The sequence below is a fragment of the Cricetulus griseus genome, chromosome 2 (assembly GCF_003668045.3).
Source record: "Cricetulus griseus strain 17A/GY chromosome 2, alternate assembly CriGri-PICRH-1.0, whole genome shotgun sequence".
Taxonomy (NCBI): Eukaryota; Metazoa; Chordata; class Mammalia; order Rodentia; family Cricetidae; genus Cricetulus; species Cricetulus griseus.
The window spans coordinates 245,373,216-245,398,166 of record NC_048595.1 but is presented as its reverse complement, the minus strand read 5'-3'; the positions used below and the strand labels follow the sequence as shown (position 1 = coordinate 245,398,166).

The window sequence follows — 24,951 nt, the reverse complement described above, 5'->3', positions numbered from 1 at the left end:
AGAAACAGGAAATTAAGCCTCTGAGGGAGCATCTTGCCCGCAATGTATTCCAGCCTTTCTTTTAGCGCCTTCTGTCTGACTTTTGTCACTTATTGCAGCTCTGGGGCGGAGGAGACAGCAGTGTTTGAGACTGACTCTCTTAACACTCATACACTGCTGTCTAAAGACAGAGCGTGCTCAGATCATCAGACACAAGGAAAACATTACACGTTTAGAGTAATGGAGACTTCCTTCAGCGGGTGGGACCAGGGCGCCTTCAAAAATCAGGTGTCATTTGAGCTGAAAATGTCCTTTGTGAAGACGTCTTGGAAGGTGCCAGGGAAGAGAGCAGAGCAAAGTTTCCAGAGGCAAGGCCACTGCAGCAGCAAAGTGTTCAAAGGATGACAAGTGCCTGCTGCTAGTCTTGAAAAGATAGTGGTTATTATCCCTGCATTTCCGCCTAAAAAGGCTTCAGAACTTTTACAGTTACCTAATTTGTTCTTTTAAAATTCAAATAAGCATGGGAGGATGGGAGGGAGAGGGAACTGGAATTGGTATGTAAAATAGGATCGTTTTTAATTTAAATAAAAATTAATTTAGAAAAAGAAGTAAGTAATGCAAGTAAGCTTTGGTAGCACACAGTCTCCAAGTTAGCTATAGGAGAGGCAGCTGACCTAGTGGCAGTATAAAGGTACCTGGCAGAGCTCTCACAGGTCTTTCTCTACCTGAATTTCTAATGGCGTCTGAAATATTTCTTCAGGGAGAATTAGTCCTCTGAGGCAGAAGGAGTTAGTCTCTTGGAGTACCCCAGTAAAACGCAGATGCTCTCCTGAGAGTGATAGCATCTTATCTTGGAAGAATAATTGCTCCTCATCAGAGAGCAAGACCTGCAAACAGCCAGGCAGAAGCCAGCTCTAAATCCAGCCTCTCTCTGTAATACATGGCTTCGCCTTGTCTCGATTAATGTTTGAAACAATTTAGTGACCAAACATCTTTGCCCTTAAAACGAATTGGTAATTGGGATTCGGGTTTCAACATCAAAAGTAATAGAATGGAAATCATAACCTCAATAGTGTCTTTTAGTGGTCTATAATTAAAGAGATCCCAAAAGAGGAAAAGGGGCTTTTGCCCCCAGAAGCAAAAATAAAGAAAAGACTACACAATTAAAGTGCCTCAGGCCAAGCCAAATAAACAAAATCTTGCCACCCTGTAGATATCTGAGACATAATTCCTTTTTTTTTTTTTTCTTTTTACTGACCTGGATAGATTCATATGTAGAAACAGCTGCCATGCTAACTTGTATGTTTGTCTTTCTTAATGTTTAATGAATTACTTTTGTGAAGATTTTAATTTGATATTCTCAGTTGGAGAGTGGAACACTTGAAATTTTGTATCATGCCAAAGCCATTCATAAAAGCATCGAGGACCCAGGTGTTCAGCTGGGGAAACCAAAGGAAGTGCACCGATCTTTTTAGAATTCTGTATGTGGACCTTGAGTTATGTATGGGCATACCCATTCTTCCTAGCATTTCTCTTCACTAGGAATGTATTGGAAGACACAAAATCCAAACTGAGAAGCCACAGGAAAATGCAATCCCTCTGGCTTTCTTTCATAGAGTTGGATACTCTGAAAGTTCTCTGAGGGTTTTGATTTCTGAGCTGAGTGACTGTAAAAAGGAACAGATGTGTTCCAAGTTCTGAAGTTTTAGGGTGCCTTTCCGGGTACACTGAAGCCTCTGAATCCTAATCCCACAAGTGTGCACATAGCTTTATTTTACACCTGTTTTGCGTAGCAGTCTTTGAAGTCCATCCTTGGTCTCTGGCTTTCAGGCTGGTCTTGGTGCCTCAAGGTGACATTGCATGTCTACTTTGTATTTAGACTGTCAATTATGGTAGTTAAATGTTAGTAGAAGGAGAAGATGGCTAAGATTAAATGTTTAGTTTGGAGAGATACCAACCTTTTAACTTTAAAGGTATTTGAACCAAACCCTTGCAAGTGTCTGGCCTGCACTTTTCACCCAGAGGTCTGTTCTGATGTCCTTTCTCAGGCATTTTAGTGCAGGGTGGTTTGCAGTGTAGCAGCCATTACAATGCTTTCTGTCTACTGTACATGTCTGGTGCTATTTCTCACATCTCGGTTGTCAAGTAAGCATACATCAGCATGGATAGCAGCCAGTCATGGGTGCAGAATTACTCCTCTTAAGTGACTCATCACTTGTGCCTATTAAAATATCTGAACTGAGAATTGATTTTTGTATCCCATTCTTTAATATCATTAAATAATGATCTTAGTAGCTTGTTTTATCTGCTCTTGCCCAGTAGATGGTACTGTCAGCCTTATTTTGAAGAATTGCTAGTTAAGCTCCTTTTTTTTTTCTTTGCCTTTAAGGTTTCTTTTGTCTTTTTTTTTTTTTTTTTAGTTGTTATTTTTAGTTCTTGTCCACAAAATTGACTTTTACCATTTTCTAAACTGATGTGGACGCTAGGCATGCTACACACATGGCTTGTGAATTTGTATTCAGAATATATAATATATGTTCCTGAACTATTTCCGATTCATTCAGTCTAGAAAGTATTTAATAATTTTATACAATGAGTGTGGAAAATACATATAACAGAGTGAAAGATCTGAAACATTTATATTGTCCTTCCAATTTGAGCTTTCTACCATTCTTTCTCTGCTAACACCTGTGGATCCTGACTGCTTTTCTGATTTACGGAAACTAGAAGGAATGAAGAAAACACTCAGATCTGTGAATTCTTGAGTCTGAGAGAGAACAGGATCCCTGCCTTAGTACAACAGAGGTGATTAAGTGTGGTGATGTTTTGTTCATGATTTAACAAATAAAGCTTGCCTGAAGATCAGAGTGCAGAGCTAAACTACTAGTTAGCCATAGCGATCAGGCAGTGGTAGCCCACACTTTCAATCCCAGCCCTCGAGAGACAATCCCACCCTGGCCTACATGAGATTGAATCTGTCCAAAAGAGAAACAGAGCTCACACAAAGGTGTGCACTTGGGATCGGGTGGAGACAGGAGTGATATGGCTGAGTGGAGAGAGGACTATAAAGCATGAGGAGACAGGAGCTCAGAGGCAGTCCGTCTGAAGCAGGCAGTCTGAGGACAGGATCGCCCCTTTGGTCTGTCTGAGCGTTGGTGGAGGTATGAACTCTCTAGTGGCTGTCTGTTTTGCTTCTCTGACCTTTTAGCATTTACCTAGATATCTGGCTCCGAGTTTTTATTATTAAGACCTATTAGAACTCGTGCTACAATGAAGTCTTTCACATAAATATAAGCTGGTTGATGCAGAAACCTGCTTATCTACAGCTGCCATGAGATTGTTAGACCCCCGAAAACTCAAGTATCCGGGGTCTCAGGCCAGGTTCGCGGTCACCCCAATCACCAGGCGGATTCGAGAGCTTGCTGCAAACTGCACGAGGCTTTATTGTAATTTAACGAACTAACCCCATGTTAGCTCGGGTCTTTCACCCACCCGCCATGGCTGACGGCTAGAAAAGACGGCTCCTACGGGCTCCCAAAAGATCTTATAGGGCAGCGTAAGGGGAGTGTCTAGGGGTACGCACAGGCTCAGGATTGGTGTGCTTCCAGGCTTGGAGGGCTTGCCCTGTGTTGATTGGTCAACTGGTTGTTATGGCTCATAGGCCCTCCCAGGGCGGTTGCTATGCTCTCTACGTCATTGCTGTGCGCTTGTCCGTAAAGCACACCCAGGGTCGTAAAGCATAGCGCCACCAGCTAACTTCCGATTGGTTCCTTGTCACAAGACAGGCATCTGACCTCTAAGTGACTAAGGTTCCTTGTCACGAGACAGGCATCTGACCTCTACGTGACCAAGGCAGGTTTATGGCAAGCACGTGTTCGGCTGTTATGGCTGCCAAAAGGAAGCTGGTTCCTTCATTCCCCCATTTTCTTTTTTGGAAATTCCAATCATGGAATTGCTGTCTCTCTAGCATCCCCATCAGGGAGTGATAGATACTGGCATCCCCATGTAAGGGAGTTCCTTTTGACTTAGCATTTTAACCAGGGAAAATGGACGGCGAAATTCTTTTCCAAACTGCTTCCTGCTGACTTTGGGACGAAGTTAGGGACCCCAGAAGGTTGAAATGCTAGTCAAAAGCAAAAAGGAATTTAGGCAATGGGGAATTCATCAGGGGCTTCTGGTTAGCAGACACTGTTGCAGAGACAGGGGGTGTCCATATCAGCTGAACTGGTTCACATCCACAGCAAGTTTAGGGCTCGCAGTCTACTTAGAACAGCCTGTAGTCAGCAACTGATACTCAGATGTCAGCCAGAAGCAGAAACCTGTTTAAGACATGTTTAAACTAGGAACAGAGGTTAAAACTTATTTTCTGAAGCCCACAGTGTAGAAAAAGCAGATATTTGGATATCTGTTTAAACAGCAGGAATATATTTATAACTTTGAGTCCTAGCAAAAACTACAGATTTGGGCTATAAGCATGTATATTTCTCTTCTGTCCAGAGAGCCAGGTATGGATTGGACAGAGGTGCCTTTGGCCTGATGAAAAGCCCTTTAAGTTTGTACTTAGATGACAACCAAAATAAACTTAAAAACTTTGAGCTTGTGCCTGAACAGTAGATAGTTACTATTTTATCAGCTAACATACTGACTAGTCTATAGTGGATCTGACTGACTGATGCTGTCAAGCTGACAACCATTAATATTTCAGAGATCTGAGAAGGGTATATTTTATCCGAATCTATTAAAAAGTGACAGAAGCCAGTTAGAAGCCAGTCCATACAGTTAGCCATACCCAAGTTTCTCCATTACCATTGGAGGCAGCTGTCTCAAAGAACAGCAATCTTCACCAGGCCTATACTGTGAGAGTTTTTTCCTCTCTGTGGAAGAGGGACATGGAAAAGACTGACCTTGTTTTGTCTAGGCAAAGGGGTACAATCAATTTTCCAGTGTCCAGCAGCTTTGTCCACAGTCTCGGCTAGGTTCTGGCAGGTGGCAGGTTTCACATCTGAGCATCTCGCTCACTGGTCCAGGTGCAGGAACTGAGGTGCCTCGTAATCTTCTTTGGAGACTTTGGGTCACTGTCCTGATCTGGCAGTCTGTCTGACATTATAAACTTTAAAGATAACAATTTAAATGCCATATTCTGAAGATCTCTGAAGCATTAGAGGTCTGTTTTAGTTACTTTTCTTAAGCATACAAGAAGCACACAGGTGGCTAGGTAAAGTCTTCTTTCTGTAAGTAATTTTTAGTCTGACTGTAACTGGTTTTAACTTAGTAAGATATTTGAAACAGCACAGCTGAACTTAAAACTGCATAGAGCTACCTTATATTCCTTAAACAGTAGCTTAACTTCTTTCTGAGACAGGGTTTTTCTGTGACTTTGGAGCCTGTCCTGGAATTCGATCTGCCGGACCAGGCAGGCCTTGAACTCATAAAGATCCATCTGCCTCTTACTCCCGAATGCTGGGATTAAAGGCGTGTGCCACCTACACCCTGAGCTTAAAGGTGTGTGTCACCAACATTCTAAACTTAACTTCTGAAAACACAAACTGTACCAGATTAGCATCTTTTATAAAACAAGAACTTTACATTGTCAGGCTTTGCTTAAGAATAATTCTAAATTGAAGCTCTTTAAGTACAAACATTAATAAAAACAAACATTTGAAAACTGGTTTTAAAAAGAAATTTAAATTTCCTTAAGGTCTTTCTGTAATATATAGAAGCATTAACATTTTAAATCTTAATTGAAAAACTTGTTTTTAAGATGGTACCTCTAATTTCCATGTGGTCACCTTTAGTCAAGATGGCGGTTTAAGTATTTTTTTTAACTTTAGCAAAATGGCGACCAGTCAAGTCATGTGACCAGTTGGCCATGTGCTGGCTAAACCAGGAAACAACATTTTAAAACAAGTATATATAAATTACTTGAGAAATAAACAGGACTTTTTTTAAAAACAAAATCAGCTTAATATGATTAAAATTTTAACTTATATTATCATTTTTAAAATTTACTGTTTGTAGACATGAGAAACCATAGCACAGTTTAATTTTTTTTTCACTTGTAACAACCTTTTCTCTGACCTTCGACAACTTTCCTCTGACCTTCTACAATTTTAACCCTCTATAACTTTTACCATTTGCTTTAACTCTCTTTAACCTTTTATTTTATTTCTCTGACTTTCTTAGACATTCTTAGACAATTTTTTTTCTTTATTATTTAAGTCTTTTACATTTTTTTTTTATTTTTTAGTTAACATAAAAATTTTGTCAAAGTCCCTTTTATAGTTCTTAATAACTTTAAGGCCATTTAGATGTCCGGATCAGGCCAGATAAGTTCATACGCTCGAGCTCCATGTGCTCAAGGCAGAGAGACCTGGGGTAGGGGTGCTGCTGGTAACCCCAGACCCTAGGCCAATCCAGGTGTGGAAAAAAGACTCCTGCGGCCCCCCCTGCATACCATGTGTGTGGAGCACAGAAAGATGAGTAGTAGATGGTGGCCTTGTAGCCATGTTCCCTCAGAGCAGGGAAACAGCCACAACGGCAGCTGGGGCAGAAACAGCCCTACTGGGCATGCCTCATAGACCCTCAGGTGGGAATAGAAAGGGGGTGTTGTGGTGGATCCTGAATAGACAGGAAAGAATAGACGCCAACCCAATCCGCCCACGCTGCTCATAAGGCAATGGCGCCGGGAAGACGGCGGCAGAACTCAGCGGCTAACTGAGGCGGGTCCAAGTGTCCTTGGCCCGCGTCCATACCTCTTGGGTCCTGGGTGTCCTCAGAGTGGCAGTCTGTCCTCCGGCGCATCTGCCGATAACAGTTGAGGTGGCGCCATGTGCTCAGAGAAGAAAAGACCCCTGACCCCCTGACCCATGCATGCCACGTGCATGGGCAATGTGGGACAGAAAGAGATGCTTAAGAAACACATAACACAAATGACAGCACATTAGACAGCACAAACATTAGACAGGACAAACCGCGGCAAAGAAATGGTGCCCCAAACCAAAATTACAACCAAACCTTGGACTTTCATCCAGGGTGGAACCAAGGTTCTCGCAAGTCTGCTTACCCTATGGTTCAATTACAAATTCTGCGCAGATCAAATACAAATTACAAATTCTGCGCAGATCAAATCAAGCAACCCTCGGACTTTCATCCAGGGCAGGACTTCAGGGTCTTCCCCAGAAGTCCGAATTACAAATACAAATTCTGCGCAGATCAAATACAAATCATGGCACCAAACCAACAACACAGCAAGAGACAAAACAAGAAACATAGAACATTGAACATATATAAATTGCGAGCTCTAATCATCTTACCTCCAAGATCGAATCCACTCAGGTGAAGGGTGGTCGCAAATCCCGGACGAGCCCCCAAAATGTTAGACCCCCGAAAACTCAAGTATCCGGGGTCTCAGGCCAGGTTCGCGGTCACCCCAATCACCAGGCGGATTCGAGAGCTTGCTGCAAACTGCACGAGGCTTTATTGTAATTTAACGAACTAACCCCATGTTAGCTCGGGTCTTTCACCCACCCGCCATGGCTGACGGCTAGAAAAGACGGCTCCTACGGGCTCCCAAAAGATCTTATAGGGCAGCGTAAGGGGAGTGTCTAGGGGTACGCACAGGCTCAGGATTGGTGTGCTTCCAGGCTTGGAGGGCTTGCCCTGTGTTGATTGGTCAACTGGTTGTTATGGCCCATAGGCCCTCCCAGGGCGGTTGCTATGCTCTCTACGTCATTGCTGTGCGCTTGTCCGTAAAGCACACCCAGGGTCGTAAAGCATAGCGCCACCAGCTAACTTCCGATTGGTTCCTTGTCACAAGACAGGCATCTGACCTCTAAGTGACTAAGGTTCCTTGTCACGAGACAGGCATCTGACCTCTACGTGACCAAGGCAGGTTTATGGCAAGCACGTGTTCGGCTGTTATGGCTGCCAAAAGGAAGCTGGTTCCTTCAAGATGAGAGGAAGCTCGTAGGGCCAGGAACGAGAACTCGCTTTCTCTTTAGTGAGGACATGGCATGTTAAAGACTTGTTCAGTTCTTACAGCTCTTTCCCCGTTACTTCCCAGTTCTTGGGGAAAACGGGGATGGAAGTTCATGGAGAAGTTTTGAGGTTGGTGAAGGAAAGGGAAGGTGTGGCACTGGGGAAGGAATATATCAGGGTTTATTTCCATCTGGATGAAAGGAGGTAGGTGACAGGCCATTATGTCCTGCTCTTTGAATTAGGTCAGCTTTGGTGAGATGAATTGATTCCTTGGGCGGGGGTGGGGGTGGGGGTGGGGGTGGGATGGGATTCCCCTTTAGTGGCATTGCTAAATAAACACTGGTATTAGATGAATAAAAACCTTAATAAAAGATGTCTGAAATGACGAAGAGAAGTGCACAGCTGTAGTGACACCCACTGCTTTGGCCTAGTCTTCCTCAGTCCAGAATTCATAAAATGAAAGGACTTATGGTTACTAAAAAGCTTACCCAAGATATGACTGTTAACTCTTTGCACATAGTTAATTTGCTTAAAGATCCTGTGTCTGTCAGTCGTGAAATAAATAATGTCCTAAGGAATTTTGTAAATGTCGATGTTTTTTGTTTTGTTTTGTTTTGTTTTGTTTTGTTGTTTTTTGTTTTTTTTTTTCCCCTCCTATGTTGTTTGCCAGTTTAGGGTGAATGAGTTTGGAGCTTTGGAAGTTATCACAGATGACAGCGAGATGGACAGTGTCAAGAAAGCAACTGCCACCACCACTTGGATGGTCCCAACCGCCCAGGAGGGTAAGGCCAGCCCACCCACTACTGATTTCTTCTTATTGACTAGTTTAAAATCAGTCTGTCTAAGCTTTTATAGGCGGGCCAAACTTTGAAAGGCCTGGATTACTTTTGTGTCTCATGTCCCTACATAAATTTTTGTAATGGACCAGCTTTTACATTTTAAAATGGTTATACACTGTCTTATTTCTAATGCCAGATCTGTAATAGCATGAGGTCAGTTGCAAATTATCAAGTTGCTAATGGCCAAACTAGGTGATTTAGCCAAAAAGCCTGGCACTTTTGGTTTTTTGTTTGTTTTTTTTCTCATCTACTCCGATGGTTATAACTAACACCTATATGCTGATGACTCCAAAATCTATATCTCCAGCCCCGACCTCCCCCCCGAGTTCCAGGCCCGTATTTCCACCTGCCTACTGGACATCTCCACCTGGATGTCCCACAGGTACCTCAAACTCCACATGTCTGAAATGCAAGTCACTTTCTTTTTCTTTCTCCCTTCCCCTAAGCCTACTCTTTCCTCCGTAACCCATAAGTCAGGTGACGGTAGCGCCATTTACCTGGTGCATGGTCAAAAAGTCTACAGGTCATCCTGCATTTGTTTCTCCCACTCCTTGTTCCTTAATGCTCTTGGTTTTATTCCCTAAATAAGCCTCAGATCTGGCCTTTCCTATTCTCACCACCACAGCCTTAATTAAGGCCTCTAACTCTCCCTGAAACTATTGCAGAAGTCTGTTAAATAATCAATGCTTCTAACTCACCCCTTTCCGATTTATCCTGCACCCTGACGTCAGTGGAACTTGTGTAGACTGCTCACCTGTTACTTGGCTAATTTCTCTTTGCCACCCCAGCAAAGCCTTCAAAAATCTGGTGGTCCGCACCCATCTGCTTGCTTTGTCTACCCTCTATCCTTTACTGTGTGTTGTGCTCTGGTCCCTCAAGTAGTAAGGACCTACATGTCATTTTCCCAAATCATCCTATGCTTTCTGCTTCCCTGCCTTTGTTCATGCTGGGTTTTGTATCTGGTTTTTTGTTTTTGTTGTTGTTTTTTTCTGGATCAAATGCCATTTCTTTCTTCATCTATTTTTCTTTGGCCTTTAAAGCCCTGTTGTGGTGTTTTGTCAGAAACTCCCTCCTGACCTTACCCCTGACTGAATGAATCACCTCTTCCTCTCTGGCCCTAGAACTTGCCTGTACTTCTATGACTGCATGCATCCCACATGATTTGAAGTCCTGGGTTTCTTGTATGGCTTCTCTTCTAGACTGTGAGCTGTCTTGGGCGAGGTCTGTACTGACAAATCAGTGTCCAGCATAAATTGGTGCCTAATAAATGTTTGCTGAATGATTCAGGCAGAAGGAAATGGGAATTCCTAAATGATTTGGGCAATTATGATCCAGGAGATCAATTACATTTAAAATTACATGCGTTGATTTAGTCGATTAAATAAAAATTACTCATCAAAATGTTATAAACATGAAGTAACTTTTTAGCTTTATCCAAGAGTCACCTGTCGATTAGATAGGGAATTCAGTAGCTAATGAAATTTTTCATTCTATTTTGAACTCTGTGGGAAAAGCCAAGGTCTCGAGTGAGTTTTTTGTTTATTCTTTTTGGTGATTTGTTGTTGTTGAGATAGGTTCTCAATTGGACAAGCAGGCCTCAAACTCAAAAAAATCTGCCTGCCTCTTCCTCCCAAATGGTGAGATTAAAGGTGAAAGCCACCACACTGGCCCTTTATATATATATATATATATAATTTTTTTAACAGAAGTTTTTGACTGATTCCTGCCAAGTGTAGCCCCATTCCCAACTTTATAGTTCAATCACTGATTCATTCAACAAACATCATTCTTCATTTTATTGCTAACAAAATTAGTAGAAGAAAAAGTTCACATCTACTTTGAAATACCTGCTGACATGCTTTTAATTTCTTCTTCTTTTTCATCTTCTAGTCTTTTCAGAGAAGACTGGAGTACCATTCAGGTTGAAGGATCAATCAAAAGTAGATGGGCTTCAATTTTGTGAGAACTGCTGTCAGTATGGCAATGGAGATGAGTGTCTTTCTGGAGGAAACTATTGCAGCCAGAATTGTGCTCGGCGTGGCAAAGACAAGTATGTTTCTTTCCCTTCTGTCTGTGAAATGGTCAGACCTGTAGATCATAGTATCTTGAGGAGATGGAGGATTAAATGAGCTGTGGGACATCTGTTCCCCTTTTGGACCTGTTTGCTAGGCTTTCCTCTGGTAGCACTCCACCCTTGACCTCTCCATTGGATCTAGTGCCTTCTCTTAAAAGGTCTGTCCTAGTAGTGATGTTTTGTCTCTGTAATCAACCATGGTTACCATTAATTTGATTGTTTCTGGTAAAGAGTGCTTCGGTGTTTCTGACCTGTGTGCACATTTGAATGGTACTGATATTTATAACAACACACTTGTTTACTTCCAAAGTTCCCTGTGGAAATGTCAGTAGTAGATAAATTAATAAGTCCTTGAAGGATGACGTCAGTGGACATACAGTAAGTGTTGTGCCACTTCCCCATCTGGGGACTATCCAACAAAGTACAGTTTAGGAGCAAAAAGGTGTGTTTCTTGCATATAACATAGAACAAAACAAATGACATTTAAATCTTTAATTTTTTAAAATCTTTTATGTCTATGGATGTTTTGTCTAGTGTGTGTCTATGCACTACCTGCATGCCTCAGAGGCCAAAAGATGACATGAGTTCTCCCTAGAGTTGTAGTTACAGGCAATTGTGAGCTACCATGTGGGTTGTGGGAATTGAACCTGTGTCCTCTGAAAGAGCAGCCATTGCTTTTAGCCACTAAGTCATCTTTCCAGCCCCTTGACTTTTGAGTTTAATATAGAAACTGCTAATTGTTTTGTATTGGCAAGGGAATTCTTTACAAATTTGTAATTGTTTTTTTTCTACTGGATTTGCCAGTCTTAAAATTGCTAGTCCCTTGGTTTCAAATTGCCCTGGAAATATATATCTCTACATAATTGATTCTTTCATTATTATGAGAGACAAGTAATTATAAACCCATTAGAATCCATTTTACATACATTGATAGTTCCCTTTCGAAGTTAATATATAAAATAATTTCCAGTTTTTACCCAGAAAGAGCTGTGAAACATGATTTTAATCACATTTTAATATGCTAATGTCTGTGGATTTCTCTTAGTAATTAAATGTTTCCTTTGGAGAGTGACTTTTTTAAAAATAATTTTGCATCAATAATCAACATGTAGATATTTGATAGGTATTGTTTCTTGTCACTGTTCTTGGCTTATAAACACAACAGAGATCAGAAGGAAGAAAGAGATGGAGGTGATGACAATGAGGACGAGGATCCTAAGTGTAGCCGGAAGAAAAAACCAAAATTATCTCTGAAAGCTGACTCCAAGGAGGATGCAGAAGACAGAGATGATGAGATGGTTAGTAGCCCTTATGTGTTCATTCCCAGACATGGGCAGTCTTTTGGGGTGTCTCTAGTTACCAGGTCTGTTCTGGAGTCAGTTGCTTGTGTTAGTTAATGCTAGTTCAGGGACCACTTATGTCAGGAGATTCCATACCACTTTATGCCTCACAATCATCATCTAAAAATGAGAATAGTCAGTAACAGTGCCCTTCCTTCAGTATTCAGAAGTTGGATGTTCTGGAATTTATTACAGGGATGAGAGGCAACAATCAAACCTTAAGTTTTATGGATGAGTTTCAAATTCCCTTACTAGCAAAATGACAGTCCAATTTTGGTAAATTGCAGATAGATTTCATAAACTATGTGAGTGAATAGAAAATGACATGTAACTACCAAGTGTTTCTAGGGGGAAAATCATTCAAAATGTGTCAATTGAAGCATAACTACTTTCACCCTAAAGTAGGGATTAATAGTTTTACAGGAACAGAGAATTTTGAGGTCTTGAAGCATTTCACCCAAGTTCAGTTAATGAGCAGTTGTTATCTACTAGACACTATTCAATGGACTGGGAATATGGAGATGAATAAGACATGTTTCTTCATTAAGGTCTTTCTTCATGAAGACACTGTGTTCTGGCTAAGCAGGCATAGTATGCAAGCAAAAAGAACCAGAGAGATACCAGTTTATCCTGAGTGCTATGCTGGCATTTAAAGTAGAGCATTAGGATTGGTTGACTGGTTTAAATTGGATTTTTGATGGAAGGGCTCCTAAAAAGACAGGAACACTGAGATGTGAACATTAAGGAGGAATCAGCTGTGTGCATTAAGCCCTCTGCACTATACAACTTCTGAGGAGAAGACCTGAAGGGAGAACAGTGTAGCACGTTTTGTTGGAGGGCACACACACAGAAAAGTCATCAACGTGCATGGAAGATTCGGGAAGAGACGGGCGGGCGGGGAAGCTGGGGTTAGTGTGATTTGGGTCAGGTTTCCTGAGTGTGGTGGGAAGACACTGGGAAGTTAAAGGCCAGGGGATGCTGTGGTTCCATTTGTTCTTTGCCTGGCCACTTTGCTGTAAGCAGGTAAAGAGCCGGGGAAACCAGTTAGGTATTCTTGCAGTCTCTAGGATAGAAGACGATGTAAGATAGATGTTAGGTGATTCTGTTAGAGTTATAGTTGTGAGGATATATAAGAAAAGGGGAGATTCGGGGTTCTATGAATGGGAGATTCCTGGATTGAATAGATACTTGGAATGTGAAGGCAAGTGTAGAGTGGAGTAAGACTCAGGAAGCCTTCGGGTGTGCAGTTTCTTGTGTTTGTTGCCTACACATCTCAAAGTTGTTAGGTAGTGAAACACAGACACATGGAGTCAGGGAAAGGAAGCTAGTGATGGAGGGTGAAATTATATAGCATACAAATGACCTTGGGGGATGGGGAGATGGTTGTCAGTATTTGCCCTGTGAATGTAAGGACCCGAGTTTAGATCTCCAGAAACTTATAAACAGCTAGGTGCAGTTATCCTAGTTTTTATCCTAGTTTTAACCTGCTTTTTATCCTAGTGCTGAGGATTTTGGGACGAGTGGATCCCTGAACCTCACTGGCGTGAAGCCTGGCTTACCAGTCACTAGGGGAGCCTGTCTCACAGGAAAGTGGAAAGAACTTGAGGGATGACACTCAGGCTTGCCCTCTGATCTCAGTACCATTTCATGCCATTCACAGCCCTCCTCACCACACAAAGAAATGACCTTGAAACCCATGGGCTAGAGGGGAGTAGAGGTTGAAGGGGTGTAGACATCAGTAGAGAACCTTCGAAAAGGGCCAAGGAGATCTCAGGACCTGCAGGATGCTGTGTGTGGAGCTAAGATCACGAAACATTTTAAGGAGTTTGGAGCAGGGCTTTACTCTTCCAGGGAATGATTGGAAATGTTCTTTTCCGATGACTCAGTTAAAAACCTACATGATCTTAAGTGGGCCATATATTGCTGCTGTAAAAGTTAGGAAACAAAGACCAACAGAGGAAGGCTTTTTGACAGACCTCTTAAGTTTTCCTTGAAACCAATTTCAAATTTTCCCTTTCTTACTGTAGGAGAATAAACAAGATGGAAGGATCCTCAGGGGTTCCCAGAGAGCCAGAAGGAAAAGACGCGGGGACTCAACTGTCTTAAAGCAGGGTGAGCCGAGCTGACTTGGTGGTCCTGAAAATCCAGTTCGGGCCGGGCGTTGGTGGCGCATGCCTTTAATCCCAGCACTTGGGAGGCAGAGGCAGGCGGATCTCTGTGAGTTTGAGGCCAGCCTGGTCTCCAGAGTGAGTGCCAGGACAGGCTCCAAAAGCTACACAGAGAAACAGAGAAACTCCGCCCCCCCCCCAAAAAAAAAGAAAAAGAAAAAGAAAAGAAAATCCAGTTTCAGTCTTTATGGTTCTCCCAGGGTCACAGAGTACTTCACTGAGTTTCTCTTTGGTGCAGTTTCCTCCATAAAAGCAAAGACTTGAGGGAGCAGCTTAGGAAGGATAGGCTTGTTTTCAAGTTGTTACTGCGTATGTATGGAATACCTTATTTCATTTGCTGGTTTATCCATCAAGATGGTTGTTCCTGCTTCTATCCCTTTTCCTGAACCCCTGTTTTTGCTCATTTCCCAAGAGGTCAGGTTTATTGTGCTCTCTCAAAACACAGCCTTCGTATGTCATCCCCTTTTTTTCTTTCCTTGAGGTCACATCTTATTCTTTTGGGAAAATACAGTTCTCCGGGTCTTCCTCATGGCTATTTGGCTGGATAAACCCTTCCTTGGTGTGGACCTTGGGTCATTTCCATTTAAACTCCTCTCAGCCTTACTCCACATCTGCCTTGTCAGGCCTTTGATCAAGATTAGCAGACATGACTCTGACCCAGTACAGCCCCGCTACCAACCCGCCCACTTAGCTCACACTCTTCCCTAAAAGACAGGACTGTGAACCCAGCCACCCAGCATTTCCTGTCTGTGCTTGGAGGCACTCCTTGCTGGTTCTTCCATGAATCCCCCAGAAGGAGTTGTAAATATTTCATTCCACCTGTCTCTAGCTCAGAGCAGAACTTCCACATCCCTTCAGATGGCTTTTTTTGTTTGTTTGTTTCTGTGACTAAGGGAAGTAAATTAAATCCCTTAGTTACCCTGCATGAAATGTCCTCGTTCTTGAGCCTTTTTCTTCTTTCCCCTGAATGGCTGCACTGATGAAATTCGAAACCCTGGCTCTTGTAGACCCTGTCCTTCCAGTCACTTTTTCCCCTTCATGTTCCAAGTTCCTTCCTTTATGAACTGCGAGAGTGCTTTGTGCATCGCAGTGGACTGACTACCAAGTGCTTGCAGTGTTGCTACAAGTCAACCAGTTTCATGCCTTACCTTGTTGCAGCACTTTGTCACACTTAATCCAAACCTTCTGATTTTTATCGTGTGCATTTTTTGTGCTTAATGAATATGATTTTCACCACATCAGTGTTTTTCTTCATTTCCAAGGTTAACTGATATCCCCTAAGCACTCAGTACATTATCTTTTTCTCCTTCATCAACGTCACCAAGCAAGCAGCACACTTAAACATCTTGCTCCTGGAAGATTTTACTTCCTGTAGCTTCTCTGGGCTTCCTGCTGGACTTTTCATGTATTCCAAGTTCTTCCACTTTCTTCTGCCTTCATCAGCTGGATATTTATACCACAGTTCACTTCTCAGTTCTTGCTTTTATGGAAGAGGAACCAGAAAAAGCAAGCAGTGTCAGCCATGCAACAGGAAGAGCCAGAAAGCAGAGTATTTGTGCAAGAGAGATATCCCGGAATATTTCATTGATTTCTTAGCTTCGGCAAGTCCATCATTTGGTTTCCTGTCTTTCAGGTTTGCCTCCTAAAGGCAAGAAAACTTGGTGCTGGGCATCCTACCTAGAGGAGGAGAAAGCTGTGGCAGTGCCTGCGAAGCTGTTCAAAGAGGTATGAATTCCTCTTGAAGCACTGTGTGGAAAGGCAAGGGAGCAGGAAACTCATTGGAATCCATATTGTCATTTCCATTATCTTAGGAAGTGTGATGGGGACAGTTTGTCAAGTATGTTGTTTTACATGAGAATGTTATGTGGAAGATCCCTCAAAAGGCAGCTATAATTGGTGTGTGCACACAGTACAGTACAGCACTGTACACACTCACAGATGCGTAATTTCTCTCATCATTTTCACTCATTTGGCATTATAGGAATACTATTATTGAAACACCAGGAGATACATTTTATGTCTAGTTATGAGGAACTGAAAGTGAGATACTGAGATTTATATCCTGTTAAGAAACATTTAAGACGGTTTATTAGATGTATTACTGATAAGAATATTCCATTGTAAGTAATTTAAAATCAGTTTAAAGGGTAGCTCTGCCTAGGATCTTTTGCCCCAAGACTCAGATAGGACTTGGTAAAGTTTCTCTGTAAAGGATCATGTTCTAGCTTTAAGGGTATCTGGAGTCTGCTTCCACAATAGAGCTTGCTATATAACAGGCATGAAAGTGGCTATAAATAACATGTAAGTTATCAGCAATGGCTATGTTCCAATAAAATCTTATTTACAAAGCCATAGTGGACAAGATTTGACACACAGACTGTAATTTGCTGACCCTTCATTTGAATCACTTAATGTATTATGAACCTTCCATGGGTATCTTTGTATTTAAGAGTGAACAAAGGGAAAGTATAGTGAACTTTAGAGTATATCAGCACTGAAAATGTAATGCAAATGTAATAGTAATTACGATTTATTCTGAATAATTATTTTCTATAAGTTTGGTCCTATACAGAACAGGTTTTCACATTTTTCAAAAAGATTTGTTTTTAATAATGTGTGAGGGTGTGTGGGTGGTTGCCTGTAGAAGCCAGAAGAGAACATACGACCCTCGGGAACTGAGGTATCTAAAGAAGGTTGTGAGCTGCCTGATGTGGGCGGGCGCTGGGAACCAGACTTGTGTCTATAAGAAAAGCAAGTGCTCTTAATTACTCTGCTGTTTCTCCATCCCCACCTTTTCACATTTTTATAGATTACTTAAATAGTAATACATTCATATAATTTAAAGTGTCAGTAAAAGGGAATATGGTATGGCCCTTGTGGTTTTGTCCCCCTAAACACCAGGTTTATCTCTAGGGACAGTATTGCTAGTGCTTATGTTTCCTTCCTTCCTAGAATGTCATCACACATATAAGTACCTTTGGTCCTGTCTAAAATGCAGTGACAATGGTAGACTTGCTTTTTCATTGTACAGTTTGGAGATTTTTGTTTGTTCGTTCGTTTTAGGTCATTGATCCCTCCATCTTTCTTTTTATGATAAGCCATAGTATTTTAAAATCATATTTATTCCATAAAAGTTTACACTGCTCTCTATTGGTCGATGGGCAGATGTAAGTTTTAATTATTTTTTTCCTGGATGGTTCAGTGAATGGTGGTGTTCACCTGACATTTTGCATATCTACAAATATCTCCATTCGGTAATTTCCTGGGGTCAGAACTGCTGAGAGAAGGCTCAACTTTTTGTAGATAGAATGAAATTGCTACTGATTGTCCCAACTTTTCATTCCCAGTGGTCCATGCCTCAGTCTGACTTCATGGGGCCTCCCAGCACAGAGCAATCAAGCTCTTTGGTCTTCATCAGTTTAACAGGAAATATATCTTGTGTGGTTCTGATGGGCAGAGTTGACTGTCTCTTCAAACCTGTCAAAGACACAGGCAATAAGTCATTAGATTTCTTTTTTATGACTTGTTCATAGCCTTTGTGAGTTTTTCATCTTTCATTCATCCTTTTCTTTTTGGGACTTTTAAGCAGCCTTTTATTAACCTATATGCTTGAGATCATTAATTTATATGTCTGATGAGATTATCAATGCATTTGTTTGATGATTGCCATCTTTGGGATTGTAAGGATGGAACCCAGGGCCCTACTCATGTTAGGGAAGCACTTAGCCACCGAGGTATATCCCTCAGGCCTAAGGACTCTTTAAGAATAGTAATTGTTCACATTTTGAATCAGTCTTAATGGTTATGTAATGCTGCTGTCATTTTGCATTGCAGCACCAGTCCTTCCCATACAACAAAAATGGATTCAAAGTCGGAATGAAGCTTGAAGGTGTGGACCCAGAGCATCAGTCTGTGTACTGTGTCCTCACTGTGGCTGAGGTAAGCTTTGCCTTGTGTTTGCTTAGAAAAGAAAATGATGACTATGGGCCTTAATGATGAGAAAGAAATGTCCTCAGCTGAATATTTACTTCCTGGGAGGCAGGATGTTTAGTGTTTTTAATGTATATTATTTCTCCTGATCATAATGAGATATGTCTTGTGCAACTGATGATTTTTTTCATCCCTGTTTCACAGATGAGGGACATGAGGCCAGAGAGGTCAAGTGATCAGTATAAGGCCACACAGTCTCAAGGTGGTGGACCTAGGGTTTGAAATGATGTCTATCTGATTCCATAGACTTTGCCATACTGTATGTTCCTTGACAAAAGGAACCAAGCAACAAATACACACACACACACACACACACACACACACACACACACACACACACACACAGAGTGTGTCCATTATTTTGCTGAGAGTACTTTTTATATTTCTTCCTCCTGTAGTAGCCCCCTTACTTCTTCTATGGATCTTTCAAAGCCTTCTCCCCAAAGGAGTAAGGTGTAATAGGCACTAGCTTTAATTATTCTAGAGATTCTAGAGTTCTTTCAGTGACTGGTTTGTAAGAAGCTTGCTTCCTGCAGAACACAGAGTGCAATGACTGTGTGTGGTGGTGACACAGTAATTGTTGTTACCTGGAGTATACTGTGTGCCCAGTGCTGACTGACTGTTTTGTAGCTGGGCCTTGGGAGGGAGTTGAAGATGAGACTTTGGTGTCCTGGGCCTTGGTGTTTAAGAGAAGGATCTGGAGACAGGATTGAGTTTGAAGATTCAGTAAATCTAGATTGCTTTTGAGAGTTTTATCTGTAAAAGAAAGCCCCAGGGTGGGGTTGTGGGGTCAGAGGCAGAGTGTGTGTGTGTGTGTGTGTGTGTGTGTGTGTGTGTGTGTGTATTTTAGGGGATGTCAGGGGCAGTGTGTGTGTATGTGTGGTTGTTTTTCTTTTTTTTTTTTTTGGTTTTTTGAGACAGGGTTTCTCTGTGTAGCTTTGGAACCTATCCTGGCACTCGCTCTGGAGACCAGGCTGGCCTCAGACTCACAGAGATCCGCCTGCCTCTGCCTCCCGAGTGCTGGGATTAAAGGCGAGCACCACCCACGCCCAGCTGTATGTGTGGATTTTAACTCCCATGTTTACGTCTTCTTTGTGGTATTGAACATGGAAGGCAGAGCTTCATATTGCTAAGCAACCATCTGACCACCAAGCTACATACCCAGCCAAAACACTCTTGTGTTTTGAAGATTCCTTTTACTTACTGTAGATTTTGACTATGGAAGCTGTTTGCTCTTTGTAAAAACTTCAGAGTCTAAGAGTACCGATCTCTGTTCCATTCACCTCACACCACAGCCCACAGAGCTCACCCTTCCCAGTTACTGCTTGTTTCTAGTAGATGCCTTCTCAGTGCATCAAATTGTATATATCTATTATTCCCTTTACATGTAAAGGTTACATTATGCATAATCTGCCTCTTGTTTCTGTCACACACACACTTTTTTACCATCGAGTCTTGTTGAAAGGGTTTTGTGATGAAAGGGTATCTTGGCTATCTGGGGGCCAAGGAATACCACAGAAATCACATCATGCATTGGACCTCATACAAGAGATTTCTTAGGGGGTGGATGACCAAAATGGCTGCCTCTGAGCAGGGATGGAAAACAGATTGCAGCCAACCAGGCTGTGATGGTGGACTTTACTGGGGGCAGGGTATGGAACATGCACATAGGGAAAATACACAAATGGAGACGGGTGGTTGGCCGATAGTGATGACTACTGGGAGTTGATGCTGATTGAAGGTGACGAGGAACCTGCTTCTGGAATGTGGGCACTTCTTAGTTGACTAACACTTGTCCCACAGGATTGCTTTTGTTCATTTCAACTGCTTACATGTTAGTATCAACAGAATGGGCACCTATTTCTCTAAGGCAGGAAGATGGTAAATTTGAAGCTAGATTGCATAGTGGGATCCTGCCCCAGCCCCCAACATAAATAACCAACTGTGTTGTAGAATGAACAGCCTTCATCTCTGCTTCTTTCTGCTTATAAATACCTATGAGAACCAACCCTGGAACTCCTGAATGAAAAGTGATGGATACATTGTTTCTGATACCCGCTGCTGTGCCTGTTACAGGGCTGCTCCATCTCCTGTTCTTGTTGAGGCCTTTTTAGGTTTAACTAGCTTTCTTTGAGTTTATCAGTTCTCAAATCTCTCAAAAAATATGTGAGAATTTGTTTACCTAAAACTGAGTAAGGGTTTTGTCTTTACTGTAATCTACCCCCTGCCCTGGAGAGAGCAAAAGAGCAGATGGAGTCCTGATACCTGAGGGCTTTGGGGCTTTACTCCAAGGAGCAGTCTCTCCCAGCTTGCACAGGAAGGGGTAAAGGCTAGAGTCCTGAGCACAGCAGGCTTGCCTGTTTGAAGCAGCCTGGTAACTTCTTTGACGCAGGTGTTGAGCCATTGTCAAAGAAATGGAGATAAGTGGATTACTGTGGGGATGGCGAGGCAGAAAAGATTAGCATGAATAAAGAAAGGAAGCTAGCATTCCATCATAGTTGATTTCTTTAACAGTCTTATTGTGTAGAATCTAGCCTCACAGATCCTCCTGCCTCAGTTTCCTGAGTGTTGGGATTGCCACCAGGGAGCTGATTCTTGTGACTGGATTCTTCTTCCTCAAGGTTATTGTGTCCCTCAGATTAACTCATGGGAAACCATTGCGCCTACAGGGAAAATGTAGATTTAGGCTCCTGCCAGCCTTCGGTCAGTACACATACTTGTCTTTGTTTGATGACTCCTTATTCATTGTTTTGATAAAACTGAATTCTCGTTCATCAGCAAGTGCTGCAGTGCACACGTGAATGAAGCCCCCATAATACACACATTTTCGACGTTAGCTGTGTCATAGCATTCTGGGCTCTTAGAGGTTAATGAGTGAAATCAATAGAAAGGCTGAAGAGGTGAAAAACATGGTACTGGACAGACGGTCTATAGGATATGTATTCATAGGAGGGAAGTCCCACCAAGAAAGCCCTGCCAGTCCTGCTGGAACCTGGATGGACCTTGGGTGACTCACATATTGTTGCCATTCTGTATTCAATAACATGCACCAAATATGTTATTTGGGGGTTAGAAATAAGTTTTAACAAGCAAGTGAATTCATAGGTACAGAACTTACAAATAATGAAAATGACTTTTTCTTCTTCCCAGTATTCACTAGGCTAGGTGTGGGTACACTCTTGAATCTTGGGGAGAGGTGGGCTAAAAATTGGAAAGACGAAGGCTTTCTTCCTAGGGTTAGACCTTTAATGTAGGAGTTAAAAGGCATGGCAGTTTCTGGTGGGCATCATTTCCATAGGAGCACATGTCTGACACAGGAAAGAAAATATATGATGTAAGTCCTCAGAATGGAGAGGAGATATCAGCTGGAGCTCAGGGTCTTAATGCTAGAAGCATAGGACCAGTGAGAGACAGTGTAACCTGTGGTCCCGGCCCCGGAGGAATAGAATACAGGAATCAGCTGTGGAGAATGAAAAACCTCGAGGCAAGGCAGAGCTTGAGAGCAGCCTCTATCAGGAAGACTGAAGATGTAGGAGTACTGTGACCACAAGGGACTAGGGGCTGTAGGTGACTAACTAATGGCTTCACTTGTAGGAGGTGAGCAGAGACAGCTGCTTGCAAGGCAGGGTGGACAAGAGGCCTCTGAGATGGTGGAGATGGGAGTAGCCCTCAGCCAGATCAAATTTCCTAGGGACCCCAGTATCACCTAGGACTCTAGATTCTGGGAGTAGTGGGCTTAGTTGTAAATTTGTGTATGCTACATATTGATGCATTTTTAACTAAAATATAACATATAAAAAATAAATGGGACTTTTTTTTGCTACTTCCTTTTTTTCTTTGTTTTTGTTGTTGTTTGTTTTTTGAGACAGAATTTCTCTGTGTATCCATGACTGTCCTGGAACTCTCTCAATAGACCAGGCTGGCCCCAAACTCACAGAGATCTGCTTGCTTGAGTGCTGGGATTAAAGGCATGTGCCATCATACCCAACTTCTTCCTTTTTATTTCCACTTCCCTGGAAGAAATAGTTATCAATATTTTGTCATGGTCTTTAAGACTTTAAATATATATATATATATATATATATATATATATATATATGATGAATTTATGCATCTATCCATGTATGTACATGTAAATATGTATATAAATGTCTATACATTTTTAGGAGATAGACAACATGTATTTAAGTACACACATGTTTTTTTCACAAACAGACTCACCTTGTGTAATTTGATCTGCTGCCTGAATTTTAACAGGATGCTTTAGAGGCCTTTCCATGACAGTAACTACAGTCTCCTCCCTTTTGAGGGGTCACTGTACTGGCTCTGCACTCAGCCTCAGCTTCTTGTGGGGTCCTCACTTCTGTGTGGCAAGCACCTTCCTAACAATGCCATCACCTTAACCTCACTAAGAATATGTCATCCCTGGTACTTAGTCATTTTGTGTGTGTGCACGTGTGTATGTACGTGCATGCGTGGCTGTATTTTAACTTATCCGATCTGCTTACTTATTTCAGGTTTGTGGCTATCGGATAAAGCTTCACTTTGATGGATATTCTGATTGCTATGACTTCTGGGTAAATGCAGATGCTCTGGACATTCACCCAGTCGGGTGGTGTGAGAAAACTGGCCATAAACTCCAGCCTCCAAAAGGTACTGCTACTTTTTGTTTCATGCTTTAAATGCAGTAAGATCTTACTTTCTTAGATGCTAAATTCTTACAAGTTATTCTTTCTGGTAATTAAGTCAAGCTTATTATTCATAATATAAAAGAAATAAAATCTAATTTAATAAATTATTCCATGTGCTTGTTTTCATAGAGATTAAAACCTGAATAATGATCAACAACTTTTACAAAAAGATCTGTTTTATCTGTATATATGTGTGATTGCAAACACATATACATACAGCCTTGAATAGAACTACTTGAGACATTAGTTTTACTGCTATTTCATGATATACAAAAGGCTTGAGAAGCCAGCTATGATGTCACATACCTGCAATCCTAGTACTAGGGAGGCTGTGGTAGAAGATCATGGGTTAGAAACCAGTTTGGGCTTTATAGTGAGTTCGAGGCCAAGATGGATTACAGTAGCTAGACCTTACCTGAGAGACAGACAGAGAGAGAGAGAAAGAAGGAGAGAGAGAGAGAGAGAGAGAGAGAGAGAGAGAGAGAGAGAATATGAGTATCTTGGGAAATTATGCCTTGAACCCACAGGTTTTGATATTTTAGGTTGCAGAAGGAAATATAGTACTAAAAACTACCATGCATAAATGTTGGACTAATAATAATTACTTTCAGTGCTAGGGATCAAGCTTAGGGTCTCATTCATGTTAAACAACTGCTTTACACTGGTTTCTATCCCTAGCCAGATGGAGTGCTTCGCTATTTATTTGTTTGTTTGTTTGTTTGTTTATTGATACTTGAAGCCTTGTCTCAAAATGAACTCTTCAATGTCCTGTCTCCTGAGTGCTAAGATAGGCACATACAACGATACCTGATGGAATCCTTTATATTATTGTCTGCCAGGGTTTGTTTTGTTTTGTTTTGTTTGTTTTTTTTATGCAAACAGCACGAGGCTTTATTGTAGTTGTTTAACGAGCTAACCCCACGTTAGCTCAGGCCTTTCATCCATCCACCATGGCGGAGGGCTAGGAAAGACGGCGAGAAGCCACTGCATAGAGATCTTATAGGGCAGCGTAAGGGGAGTGTCTAGAGGTATGCACAGGCCAGAGTATTTTTTTGAACCTCTTTTATAATTATTTTTTAAAAAATCCCCAGAGAAACGGATAGTATAATTTTCAGTCCACCCCCTATGTATTTACTAATATTTCCTTCTTCTTAACTTTTTTGGGATGTCAAAAATTCAAAATACCAGTTTGATGCTTTTGTCCCCTCTGCCATCAATGTTGGGGGTTGGAACCAGGGCCCCTGCACATGCCAGGCAAGAGCTCTACCACTGAGCTACACTGCAGCCCCAAAGATGTTATTTTATAGTAGGCTACCATTTCTGTGCTCTAACTAAAAGGTAAAGACAATATGGTGTTTTGAGATATATAAAAGTCCATTTAGGAATTCACTTCTCATAAGGCAATGCTGACTGATGAACTGGAAATGTTAGGCAAGGACTCTCTCTTCTATTACTGTAATTTGCCAAAACCCTTTGTGAACCTGGGATCTGGCCCCTCCTTTTTTTTTTTTTTTCTTTTGAAGAACTAAAATGATTTATTTTTTTCCTCCCATTTCCTATTTGTTCATATTAGTAAAATCAAAGTAAATGTTGTGAGGGAAAATGGGGAATGAGCAATGTGATTCCTCCAGTTCACTAGTTGTACTTGTGAGGAATTGTAGCTACATGTTGATGGAGTGGCTTGACAATACAAAACCTACTGGGTTCAAAACACATTTTGCTTCCTAATGCCTTTTCTGTATATCCATTATCACATCCACTTAGAATTTAAAAATAATAACAAAGTTCGTTGGTGCTAAACACAACCTGTATCTAAAATATATAGTTATAAATCATGGGCTAAATTGTATTTATTGACAAAAAATCATTTGGCTGTTTGATTTGAACATATTT

General features: G+C 41.6%; 1 protein-coding gene across 13 annotated transcripts in view; it reads left to right on the top strand.

The window, feature by feature from the left end:
* L3mbtl3 (L3MBTL histone methyl-lysine binding protein 3) overlaps positions 1-24,951 on the top strand; it is a 117,967-nt gene that overhangs the window by 27,959 nt on the left and 65,057 nt on the right. For 10 of the 13 annotated variants that reach the window (XM_027402880.2, XM_027402876.2, XM_035440325.1 and 7 more), the window contains 8 exons: positions 8,627-8,738; positions 9,103-9,177; positions 10,686-10,845; positions 12,035-12,167; positions 14,237-14,321; positions 16,011-16,102; positions 18,212-18,316; positions 22,885-23,020. In XM_027402880.2, coding sequence (XP_027258681.1) covers positions 8,627-8,738; positions 9,103-9,177; positions 10,686-10,845; positions 12,035-12,167; positions 14,237-14,321; positions 16,011-16,102; positions 18,212-18,316; positions 22,885-23,020 — 898 coding nt within the window. The remainder of the gene's footprint in view (positions 1-8,626; positions 8,739-9,102; positions 9,178-10,685; positions 10,846-12,034; positions 12,168-14,236; positions 14,322-16,010; positions 16,103-18,211; positions 18,317-22,884; positions 23,021-24,951) is intronic. The other 3 variants (XM_027402883.2, XM_027402882.2, XM_027402885.2) reach the window with 3 other exon arrangements.